The 13,179-nt window shown below is 37.4% G+C and overlaps 1 protein-coding gene across 1 annotated transcript in view; it reads left to right on the top strand.

The window, feature by feature from the left end:
* ush2a (Usher syndrome 2A (autosomal recessive, mild)) overlaps positions 1–13,179 on the top strand; it is a 176,961-nt gene that overhangs the window by 144,462 nt on the left and 19,320 nt on the right. The window contains exons 57-61 of the mRNA XM_043262307.1: positions 1,098–1,205; positions 1,412–1,595; positions 5,502–5,659; positions 8,613–8,771; positions 9,090–9,252. Of these exons, the coding sequence (XP_043118242.1) occupies positions 1,098–1,205; positions 1,412–1,595; positions 5,502–5,659; positions 8,613–8,771; positions 9,090–9,252 (772 nt within the window). The remainder of the gene's footprint in view (positions 1–1,097; positions 1,206–1,411; positions 1,596–5,501; positions 5,660–8,612; positions 8,772–9,089; positions 9,253–13,179) is intronic.

Genomic DNA, 13,179 nt, shown 5'->3' with positions numbered 1-13,179 from the left:
GTTATCTTCCTATTAGTTTCCCAAGTAGATTGATCTCTAAATTAGGTTTGATTTATGCCATGCAAATGTCGTCACCCCCGAACACCTAATGCTATAATAACTTACCCCTCAACACTATAATAACCTAGCCCTTCTAGAATACACACCTGGACATGTTTTGCATGGCGATGTGTGAAGTGAAGCTTTAAATGCAGTATTCAGCGGTTGTCCCCTGTGTTTAGTATGCTCAACAGAATTCTTTACTTAACCCAAACACAGCTCAACGTTCTGAAAACATTGATCTGTGTTTGGGTTAAATGAGAGAGGCCGTCAGGCATACTAATCAGCAGCGCGGGTGCGTGCGTTCCTCCAGATGTGGAGGCAGTGCTCCACGGACACAGGCACGGCTTTACGGGGTGTGCAGAGTTCAGGATTAGAGTGAGATTTAAAGTGCTTCAGGATTAGAACCAGATTTAGAGTTCTGACTGCTGAAGCTGCATCTTTGTCACAGGTGCTGTGTTGGACTCCATATTACTCACACTTTAGATTTATTTATTTTTATTAGACGTTATACCTATTATTCCAATTTATTTATTTGAAGTTAATAAATCGTTTGTTTTTGCTTATTTTCTTCTGTGTAGTTGTAGTAGCACGTGTACACAGTTTTTAATTAAACACATTTTTTTTGTTGATTCCATTCTATAATATTAAATTAAACAATCCGAGAATATTAATTCCAGAATATTCTTTGCTGTCATGTGAAGTATATTAATAAGAGCATTTTGAATACATTTAAATCAGCTGAATTGCTATTTTTGTTAGCATTCAGTATATTGTTTATATACAAATTATATGTGTGAAAAAATATATTCGTATTTATATAAGTTGTAATTTTTTTATTTTTTATTTATAAATATCACATTTAGTATAATTTAACGTCTTGACCAGGTGTCTCAGTAAAAATAGATATCTCAGTGGGATTTTCATGGTTAAGTACAGATTTTAAATACATACTTTATAATAAAATGCATTAATTTATTTATACATTCATTAATTGTGGAGGTGATTTTTTCAGTGTGGCGTTTAGAGGTAATATGTCTGTCGACTGTTTTTTGCAGGTCTGGAGCCTCATACCAACTACAGCTTCATTGTTGTTGCGTGCACTGCAGCTGGTTGCGGAGCAAGTCAGCCATCTATGGGCCACACGCTGGAAGATGCACCAGCAGGTTAATACACACTCACTCTAACATATCTTACAGCAAAAACAATTGCATATACATACATGCATATATGTGCATTCTTTTCACAGTAAGCCTTCTCAATAGCTGTTTCAGAGCTTTTTGTAACCCTATTAAAAATCAAATTGTGATCAATCATTGCGGCCTTCTATCAACCCTTGTCTTTTGCTGTTATCTTCCTTTCCTCCCTCTAGATGTGTGGGCAGTGCCCAGGCATGTCCAGGTGAACTGCTCGGCAGTGGAGCTTCACTGGAGCCAGCCGCTCAAACCCAATGGCCTGCTCTCTCGGTATCGGCTGCTGCGTGACGGAGTGGTCGTCTTCAGCGGTGACGGCGGAAAGATGAGCTACACAGACACTGGCCTTCAGCCTAACAGCAGGTTCTATCTGTCAGCCATCTTTAACAAGCCGTTAGCACTTGATTATTGATGACATCTAATCCTATGTGTGTCTTAAAGAATCCGGGACTCTACAATAACAGAGCTCTTCAGAAATAGTGCTGCTCTGATACCAAATCATTAAAAGTTTTTAAGAGAAGTGAGCTAGCTAATGAGGAGCAGCGATGCCTTGGAAAGTCGCATTGATCGCGTTCCCCTTGTGACTCAGGATAGGACAGCAACAAAACTTTTCTGCTGTTGATGGACAGTGAGACTAAGATAGTTTGGTAGGATTTTTTTTCTAGCATACATTTTATAAAAATATATATATTATTAATTGCATTTTCTATATTTTATATAATATTGATATTGCATGTTTAAAAACATTATGCAATATCTCTCTCTCTCCCTCTCTCTCTCTCTCTCTCTCTCTCTCTCTCTCTATATATATATATATATATATATATATATATATATATATATATATATATATGCATATACACAGTATTGTATCTATTCAATAAATTATATAGGAAAATAGAGGAAAGTCTAATTGTTTGATTCAAGCATGAAAAATATAAATTGTTTTAAATTGACAAAAGATAATTGTTTAATATTCAAGTATTTGTACATTGTATATTAACGTTAAATTAAATAATGTAATTAAATTAAATAATTACATTTTATTAAAATGTTAAGATATAATTAAATATTGCATTGTAATTAATGTACATAAAAAGTAGTGTTTAAATATTTATATTTTGATATTTTTGTATTTTGTATTATATTAGTCAGATTTGTTGGGGGGGATTTTAAATTAATATTTTCCTATGTGCTGTAGTTTTTTTATAATCTACTTATTGTAAATATGAGAAAATAATTTCCTTGTAGAAATTTAGCTGTTTTGTCACTGCCTCGTTATTCATGAATATATTCGGTCTTAGCATCTGTGAAATCTGTTGGTTTGCTGTAATCAAAAAATGCACACAGGGACGCTGTGTGTGCAAAATAATTGGTTAGTTTGTGCAATATGTTGTGTAAATATTTGCAATGGTTCAGTCTCATAAGCTGCTTAAGATACAGGATAAATCTGTTTGTTTCATTATTTTACAATCAGTGATTCCTAGATTGTTCGCTGCATTCTATCACTTGTATATATATATATATATATATATATATATATATATATATATATATATATATATGTATATATGTATATATATATATATATATATATATGTGTGTGTGTGTGTGTTTAAACATTTTTGCACATGCAAATCTATATCCTATATCTGAACTGTCAAAACCATGTGTCTCCTGATTGGACAGTTTAGCCAGGTCATTCGGTCACCTGACCTCCCTCTCATTGTCCCTTCGCTGCTTTTGTTTATAGTGTAGCTGGGATAGCCATGACGTTTAATTTGCCGTAATTCCAGATGACCTGCCAAAAGGCATTCCCTTCTCCCTTGCTTATTCCTTTTCCCTTTCTTCCTCCAATCTAGCCTCGTGAGGAGCGTTACAGTGGCAGGCGAGCGGTTCATTATCTGGAGAGGCTATAGGCTGATGTGGGAAACAGTTACGCTGGGGGCTGGGGGGGGTGTTCTGCCAGAACTCCTTCTCATCGATTATTTATGACAATGTTGATTAGCTGTCACTTACCTCACCATCGTAGAAAGTCTCTCTGACGAGAGAAATATTAACCTTTCTCCCTCTGGGGAAACAGGTTAGCCTCTCACCACCTCCTTTGATGCGCCACATCGTGTTTATTTGACTTAAAGTATTCGACGTACACAATGGCCGTGTTGGTATGCACAGCTGTTCTCTGGTTCATGTGTTCTCTGATTAATATCGCTAATGCTTTTATTACACATGATGAGCACGGTATATAATAACTGATGTGACTATTTTAAAGGGATAGTGCCGGAACAATAGTTAATGTGGAGGTATTAATGGCTGGCTATGGAGTTTATGGCGAATTAAAAGCCTTTAATGTTGAACATGACCCACATACATTGCTAATGCACACCTTTGCACTGACACCCATCTCTGTTTAAAAGGCAAATCTATCTTGTGAAGTCATGTATGTCTTAAAAGAGCCTTCCGCAGAGTGTTTTTATAACCCACATCAGGCATTAATACATGCGCACACACACACACACACACACACACACACACACACATCCCTTTCTATTCATATGCATGTCCGTTCAGAGCATCTGTCACTCCTGTCACAGATCACAGTGGAGGGGCTGATCAGCATTGCATTAACAGTGTCATCTGTTAAATAGTATCACACCATATCGATCCAGCGGGGACTTTTCCAATGAATCAAGTATAATGTAAAAGCAGAATCACAAGAAGGCTTAGTCATGTGAGCATTTTCTTTTCTCTATTTAAATCAGAACATTTCATGAGGTTTAACGGCGGACTATAAATTGTACATCTATTTGTTTGTTTTTGATTGTGGCGAAACCTTCTTTGAAACAAATTTTTATATATTTTTTGTAAAATACTGCCACTTTATTGTGTGATAATGACATCTGCCTTTGCGTTTACTAATCTGCGGTCTGATTCATTAAATTTAGGCCAAATTTTGCATACAGAAAAGGCCCACTGTCTATTGTCAAAAGTGTAGTGATGTATGAAATACCAGTCACTCAGAAATTATTTTTAGCTTTTCGCTTGACAGTACGGTGAATTTTTTTTTCTATTATTATTGATATACTATTATATATTATTATAGATTTTACAGTTTTTTGATTATAGCTTTTGTTGGTAATCTTTAATTATATATACATTTTATATTTATATATTTTCTGGTTTCATTTTAATGTGTTAAAAGCTTTATCATTTTTACTAGATTTTTAGTTTTAGTTTTATTAAGTTTATTAAGTATTAAGATTTAGTTATTAGTTCTTCAGCTTTAAATTAAAATGTTAAACGTTGCTTTGTCAAGTAACAGAAAATAAGTAGATTTTATTTCAGGAATTTTTTATTTTAATTTAAATAATGAATTTATTTTTAGTTTAGTTTTTGTTAATGATAACTTGGCAGTAATCCACGTAAACCTGTAGCAAATTCTGTACAGAGAAAATCTTACTCCCCCATAAAATGTTACTCATAAAATGTAATGGTTTAGGAAAACAATCAGGTTTTTTTTTATAATGAAATGTACCTAAATTATTAATTCAAATTCAAAATTCAAATTCAATATTATTAGATTTTAACTTGTTTATATTAAAATGTCTTGTGTTTTTTTTAACTAGGCAAAGCAAGTTTATTTATATAGCACATTACATACACAATGGTAATTCAAAGTGCTTTTCATACTGTAAAAGGAAAATAAAATAATCAGAACAAAAAAATCACAACAATAAAACAAAGAATTAAAAACTTGAAAAAAAAAAAATTATATATTTTAATTGAAAATAAAACGGTAAAAAAGAAAATGTTTATATATAAAATGTCTGTTTGAATTAAATATTTTAAGTGTGTGTTTTCGTGGTAAGGTCTGCTGTAAATGCTACAAATTTATCAAAAAATTGCTCTATACAACATCATTCTGAGCTAGCAATGTGAGAGTTTCTTTTTTTAGCTTGCTTTCGTGATCTTAAAGAACAATTGTTTTTTTTACGCCAGCATTCACGCTTCAATTCTGGAAACTCTGAAAGACGCGCATCCTCAAACCTAACCGCGCTTGCTGTGAAAGACACAGCTTAATGGCAGAATCGATGCACCCGCCTCTCCCTCGGACAATGAATAATTAAACGCAGCGCCGACTCCCACCTGAAATGGAGAATCGCTGAAACAGTGGCAAATTTAACTTCTGTGACAGGAGACTTTTAAGCTAATAGCATAATTTAGTTTCGCAGTTGACTTATTTATCTGCTATCCGTCTTTGCTTCACAGATATGTGTACGAGTTGGAGGCCGGCACCAGCGGCGGGAGCAGTCTCAGTGATAGATACGTCATTCAGACCCCCGTCTCCTCCCCGGAAAGGATTCCTCCTCCGTATAATGTCAGCCTCCACGGCCCTCGCTCCGTCTTTGTTGCCTGGTCACCCCCAGGTAATGTTTACAACCTAATGCACTATGCAGCCTCTCTATTTAGCACTCACGCGGGGCTGATTTATCCCTGCTCGGGCCTGCGAGAGTGACGGCACATGGGCAGGGATTTACGAGTGGCGTTGTGTGTAATTTACCAGGGGCCCAACATGGTCGTGTGTACATGCATCAGCGCGGGCCGGACGTAGATGGGTCCCACCAATCAATTAACATTCAAACCTAAGTGACAGCTTTTCCTACCTTTAGTGTGATTTAGGGGAGAGTTGTTTGAGATGCGCTCGCCCTTCACCTGCTTGTGTTCTGCCATCACTGTCCAGTCGTGTCCCATTCATTCTCTCCTTCTCCGCTGTTGCTGTGGAGTTGAGGTGAAGTTCCTCTATTGGATGGGGTGTACCAATGCTGATCACGTGCATGTTAGCAGACTTGTTTATTCGGTATCTGTTTATTTATTTAGTGGCATTTCAGTTTTAATGGTGGTACTTTGGATTCATCTTGAGATCATGTGGAGACTGAACGAAGTAGTTGCCGCACACGGATGAAGCTTGTACAGAAAACAACAACAGATAAAACTGGAATGCATATAAAATTGCTACCACTTCTTTGCTAGAGTATTTTTATTAAACAATATCGTTGGAAAGGTCTAAGACTAACTAGATATTTTCCACCTTTTTTTCAATTATGTAGGAGGAGTACTAGATTAATTTATGACAAACGCGTGCCTGAAACATCTGCATCATAATAGGAGTTCAGATCCTCGTCACCAAAAACTTTCTCGAAAATCATCCTTTGGAACCCATTAAAATCAGACATTGCATTACCACAGAAATGGTACATCAAAATCATAATACAAAATCATATTACAAACTTTAAAAATTTAAGTGTGAATGTTACAGTTTACAAATCATTGTTACACTATGCATTTTAAATTCAGTCATAATTATTAACAACAAGAAATTATGTATTACAAATGCATGTTATGAATAATTATAGTGCATGATACTCTTACATAGCCCTTTACAAAGCAGTAATTGGTCGATTTCATTTAAAGCAGCATTTTAATGCTCAAAAAGCGTCATCTAGTGGTAAAGAATGAATTTGCAGTTTCATTCAGAACCAACGCAAAAAGTCCTATAAGTGGCAGGCAATATGCTCATTCTTTTGAGAGACAGTAAATTTATAAACCGTGCACATTCTGATTTAAAACTTTGGAGGATGTAAGGACATTCACGTAGAGCGGTGTCATTTTTAAAAATCCGTAATAGATGCACTGTAAGGCCATTCATTATCCCAATTAGGTTATTAAAACAGATAGTGAACAGAAAATAACTTTTGCCATCATTTTCCTGGGAGTCCTTCTTGGTGAGGACACGCTGTGGTTTACTCAGTCATCCAGCGTGTGCTGTCATGGCTGTGGTCCTGCATGATCTTCTCATCATGTCTGTTGCAGACTGCATCCCACCGGACTCCACTGATCAATCAATCACTCACAAGTCTCGTCTGCACTTCACACTGTGCGTGTGGCCCAAACTTTCTCCCTACAAGGAGAGCAAATGCAATCTCTCTCCTTCTCTTTCTCCCTGTGGCATTAGCCATGGTAGCTCATAGACTCTAGCACCCCTAACCGCTCTTATGCATGCTTACAGCATCTACCCAGCCCACCTGCTGCACATATGTGCAAGAGAGCGTCTATGTGCAACATCTACCCTGTGCATGTAAAATCCTTGTGTATGTATTTACCAGGTCATATGTCCAAAGCACATCTAAGCAAATCTGCATGCACGTATTTGTTTTCCCTCAAAAAGGTGCAGAAGGGTGGGTGGGTGTTAAAGAGTGTGTGTGTGTGTGCATATTCGCACACTCAAGAGTGATTTCACAGGCTACATTCAAGCGGTTCTGATTGTCTGCCTCAGATGGTCCATCTTTTGCTATTATTGCCCCATTATGCCTCTCTCCTGTGAGAGGATCCCCTTAAACAACCTCAATTACACCATAAGAGCCCTTAAACAGCCCTGATACCCACAGAAAACATTTACATAGGCCGGATCTTTTATTGACTTTACATTCCTAGAGAGGCGAGCGAAAAATCTATGGCTTCAAACTACAATATCTCACGCTTGGTTAAGTCCGAATGCAGAAACGGGCACGGTTTTAAGCTGCACCTGTGCTTGATGGATCAGATCTGATAGCATGTTCCTTTTCTTTTCCTTTGTGCCATTATTTCTTATTAGACTCTCATTCAAGTTGAAAGTGCAAAAACTCCAAAGTCAGTGATTAGTTGTAAATAATAGAACTTAGGGACCTGTGCGATTGAACTTCTCAGGCAGGAAGCTTTGATCAAAGCGCCGTCTAATTCCAGCGGGTTTTTGTGTCTCAGGCAAAAGACTACATCTGCTCAGGGAGACGCAATGAAGGAAGTTGAATAATTTAACTTTTTCATTTGTAAAGATAATCAGCCCGTTCTGAATACATCTCGGGTCTCATAAATGTTGAATAACCTATCAGCCTCCAGTTGCCGTAAATTATGAAAGGCGCTAGTGATGGGAATATTAACAAAGCGTGGATGCCGGGACTCTACATTCTTTAGTTCAAATGCATTACAGAAGACCATGTGCGTGTCTGTGTGTTTCGGACAGCGCTGGGATAGACGAAACGGGGGAAGTGCCTGCTTGCCCAGAAGGATGTTGAATCAAGGGCAAAGCTTCCCAAAGTGTCAGGTCCGCTGTATGTCAGTCCTTGCACTGTATTACGAGTACATACGGCTCTTCGTATGTTGTGATTGTGTGCTGGGTGAGCTGATTGGGGGTTTGTTTTCATGCTGGTGTGGCACTAATCTTTTCAGTTAGTTTGTCAGTTTAGTGAGCGCTAGCATCGGTGTGACCTGCTTAAACAAGATATGATTGGCTATGGGTTAGTGAAAAGAAGTAAATGTGACTTTGTGTTTCTGTTTCCCTTTAAGGTGTGTATAATGCAAGTGTCCCTTTGGAATATAACGTCCTGCTCAATGCAGGTACTGAGCGGCCCCTCATCCGTCCTGCTGGACCAGAGCACTTCCTGTTACTACAAGGATTGGACCCCTACACCATCTACCACATTCAAGTGCAGGCCTGTCAGCCAGGTACTCTGCAACACAGAAAACCTTACGAATATGGTCAGATAGACAGATAAAAGAAGAAAATGTGGAAAACGCAAACTGAAAAGATACGATTAGAGGCATAGGTCTCATTTCAGGTCTTCAACGATCAGACTATTTCAATTAACTTTATTGATACATTTGGCTTTGTAAACACACTGTAATTGTCAGTATATAAAATAAGTGAGGAAAAATCAAGGAAACACATTTAGATTTTTCCTTTCTGTCCGTTTAATTATGTTGTGTTAAATGTCATTTTTACCTATGTATCAAATGGTTTCACGTCAATATCTTTATGTGCAGATGGCTGTGGTGTAGGACAGGGGGTTTCTGTTCGCACCCCTGAGGCTGCTCCGTTAGCTCAGGACCCTCCGGTTCTCACAGCTGCAGGAGCGGCCATTATCGAGGTCCGCTGGAGTCCACCACAAAAACCCAACGGCCTCATCACTAACTACTTCATATACAGGTACAAAGCACTCATTCTCACATACGAACACCAAAACATCCTGGTGTCCCATACCATGCTGATGACTGCACAATGTGAGACTCATTTGATCACTCTGCACACTCAGTCATCAGGATTTTTGTCTGATAGGCTGTAGACTTGGTACTTGTGATAGTCTCTTTGCTAAAACAGGGTTATTTTGTCAACTTAATCAGGCTAAACGACTGATTTACTGTAGCATCCCCTAATACTGAAAACTGTAACACTTAAATATAATGAATGAAACGTTTAATGACAAATTTTTGAATGGATCAGAATAGAATTTTATATTTAATGTTTTTTTTATATTGATTTAATTTGGAATTAATTGTTTCAAATCAAAGTTTACAATAATGAATAAATTTCCAATCATTTTAATTAATGGTTTTAATTCATTTGCTATTATTTGAATTTGCTTTAGCTTTGATATCACAATTTCAAAAATCCCCTGCAGTTCCCTTATGAACCAGTAGGGGTTCGAAACCTTTGAGCAAGAGTAAAACAATGGAATGGAGACATTTGTCGCAAAAATGTTCACAGATAGTTGAGCAGAATTTTTCTTCCATTTATTTCCTGCTTGATTGATATAGGTAATCTGACCAATCCTAACGCCAAATCCATTTTGTCCAACAAACAATTCAGAAAAGAGAGCGGATTAACTTCGTTAGACTTAAATTTAAAGTGTGCTGTGTATATCTTTATGCTGTTTAATTTAAATACCTTATGTTCAGTTTATTTTGTGCTTTAAAAGTGGGGTGATTTCTGATAATCGATGTTTATATTTGAAATTACCAAAACAAACACACCCCAAACCCAAAAGGTTCTCATCCTTATTTTTAAAGCTCCGCCCACACACACTAACACAACCCGTGAAACATTTTGTGAAACAAAGCAAAACCAATCTCACATGGTGGTCACGAGCGGCATGACAAAATACTATATTATGCCTTCTACTTATCTTTTTCTACAAGTCTGTTTTGCTACTCGGCCCAATTCAGTTTTCTAAAGCTTTTTGATAAAATACCCTACCTTAAAGTAAATAAGAAAAAATAAAGGGTTCATGTGCCACTTCAGCTGAGGCACTGCATGACATTAAAGAGCCATAAAATGGTATTTATTGTTTAAATTTCTTAAAAATCACAAAATTAGTTTCATATCAGATGTACCCCGCTCTGTCTTGTCTGTTGGTGCTTTGCTAATTTTCTCTTTACTCTGCAATGTATTTTCCTAATACCATGCTGTACTGTTCGGGCAACAGAAACATCATTAAATCGGATGAAAATAAGGAATCATCGGAATAAGAATGGAATATTCATAGTACTTGGATAAAGTTGGTCCTGTCAGCATAGGGCAATTTTAAGACACTTTTTTTTGCCTCTGTGGGCATGTTAACCAGTTACTTTTTATTAGGACTGCTCTCTCAGTCTCCGCAAATGCACTTCCATACGAAGATGTTGTCAGGCTAATGTCAGTGCAGAGCTTGCATGGGGATAAATGTGTGTGTAGATGTGAGTCCATGTCAGGGCATGTTTGAAAGGAAGGCCAGAAACGTAGTCGAACACAAACAGTAATTATGCCGTGACCTTGAGGTGAACAGGCCAATCACTGCTGGTTACACTTGTCAACATTTCCTCTCTAGTTCCTGTCTAACTGACAGCAGGAAACGCAGAATGGAGTGTGGAGTGCTTATGTGGATATCAGCTGTATATCAGTGACTGTGGTATCTGAGCGCAGAGAAGAGAGAGAGAAAGAGAGAGAGGCTGATCGGCAGCTCTAAATGGAAGATGACATTGCCCTGCTGACTTTGATTATTCCAGGCACATTCAGAGCTGTTTGAGAGCAATATGAAACAGAATGCCATGATGCTTGCACCCCGCACAGAAGGAATAAAGCTAAGACTGACATGGCACGATCACATCAGAATGCTTTGCTCCGCTGTTACAGAAACATCCTTCAAGGAGAACGGAGAGCAATGCGCCGGGGAGTAGCTAACTCTATCATTACGCTGCCATCATTGCCCTTACGGTCGGAAACAACACAGCCGGCCGTGCTTGAACCTTTATTGCTGCACATCGTGAGCGCCAATTTAAACCATTCAGATTTGACTTGAAGGATTCCAGACGATGATCAGATTAAGCCATAAATTGAGACGTCTTCCCAAAGTTTTCGCTCTTGGATGGCAGCAAAAACTGTGTTTACGGTATCTACGTGATTATGTGTGTGTGTGTGTGTGTGTTAGCAACAAGGTAAGATTTCAGTCAAGGGCAGCCAAGCTTGTTGACCAGTGTCATTCATATGCAAGGTCAGATCAGCCTAAGCCCGCATAAATCTTAAGAAAATATCATTAGCATAGCCACAGATGCCGGGGCATTCAGACGAACGCATGACTGGATTTCATCTTAGCCCTGATTTGGAAGCGGGATAAACTCTGGCAAATACATCACATTCAGGGGGCAGAGAATTCACTCGTGGCTTAAAGGACTTGGTGTATTATTCTATCTGCTCATCTTAATACCGGCGATCAGCGCTGCGCTAAATGTAATCGGTTTAATGTGCTATTGTGTGTGTATTCAGCTCATTGGAGGTTATCTGAGATTGTGAAGTAAGTGTCCCCTCCTCAGGGATGTTTGTCCTCCATGCGTTTAACTTATATTACACAGGAGAATGAAGTACTAACCTGGGGTAGTGCTTGGCTGCTGTACAGAATTATTATAAATCAGCTCCTAAGAATTCATCTGTGTTCATATTGTATGCATAAAGTGATGCAGAAGATGCTGGTGAGACAATACAAGCATTGATGAACTACTTATTCATCTAGCTGTTATAGCCTCAAGACGCTGGAATTAAATGAGTCATGTTGTATAATAATAAAAAAAATTCTTGTTGACGTTATGAAGTAAAAGAGTTTGATTTATAGATATGTAAAGAGCATAGCATTGAGACTAATCAGCAAAAATGTCTCAGTTCAAAAATGCTGGATTTTAAGTTGATAGCAGGATTTTTTGAGGAAGTCTCATTAAAATGCTGTATAAATATTGAGATACTATTCAAATGTAAAATAACTATTTTCTTTAATATATCTAATATGTAATTAATTCCTGTGAACGGCAAAACACTGTGTAGGTAAAAAAGTGCTATTGCAAAAAAACAATGGAAGACAAAAATGACAGTTTGCTAAAGATTCTTTGTAGTCACTTCATCATGACTGACCCATGACCCTGCTTATGTCATAATTAGTATTCCCAAAAAGAGTTTTGCTGTGTAAGTGAGTTTATGTCCTTACATCTTATTATTCTGGAAATATTTTTTTAATTTGCTTTACTGTTTAAATTAAGTCCTCAAAGGGCAAATTTCAAAAGGCAAAAACAGTTCTGTTTACACTAAGCCGTTTTGGTGCGTTTCCCTTTAAATTTAATGAGCTCTGCTCACCCCGCCCCTCTCTTCTGTGGGGTGACGGTCAGTTCTTTGAGAGACTGCAAACGCCACTACAAACTAACTAGCACATTATTAGGAAAGACGATTTGCAAAATTCATTAAAAAAATTACGCTCACTTGTTCTAGAGGTGAAGCTGAATTACGACGTTCACGTTCAGGTTTAAATGTTCACTATGTTCATTATTACAACCAACAACAAAACACCTTGCCTGTGTGACAGAGTTCATAATTTAACAATATAAAAAAAAAAAAAAAAAAAAAAAAAAAACATGATTTTTATCATTGTAGGGTGGTTATGTACATACACTGCCAACACACGTTCAAACTGAATGTAAAAGTGAATTTTGTATTCTATGACCCCTTTAAACTCAAATGTATGAAAATCAAAATGCCTATTACGTTTACTTTTTGAAGCAGAAGCTTTTGTGTTCCAGATGCAGTGTCGGTATGTGTGTGTAACAGACTGCTGATCGC

The sequence above is a fragment of the Puntigrus tetrazona genome, chromosome 17 (genome assembly GCF_018831695.1).
Source record: "Puntigrus tetrazona isolate hp1 chromosome 17, ASM1883169v1, whole genome shotgun sequence".
In the NCBI taxonomy this organism is placed as follows: Eukaryota; Metazoa; Chordata; class Actinopteri; order Cypriniformes; family Cyprinidae; genus Puntigrus; species Puntigrus tetrazona.
Note: the sequence above shows the minus strand (reverse complement) of the source record. Positions and strands in the feature narration are given on the sequence as shown.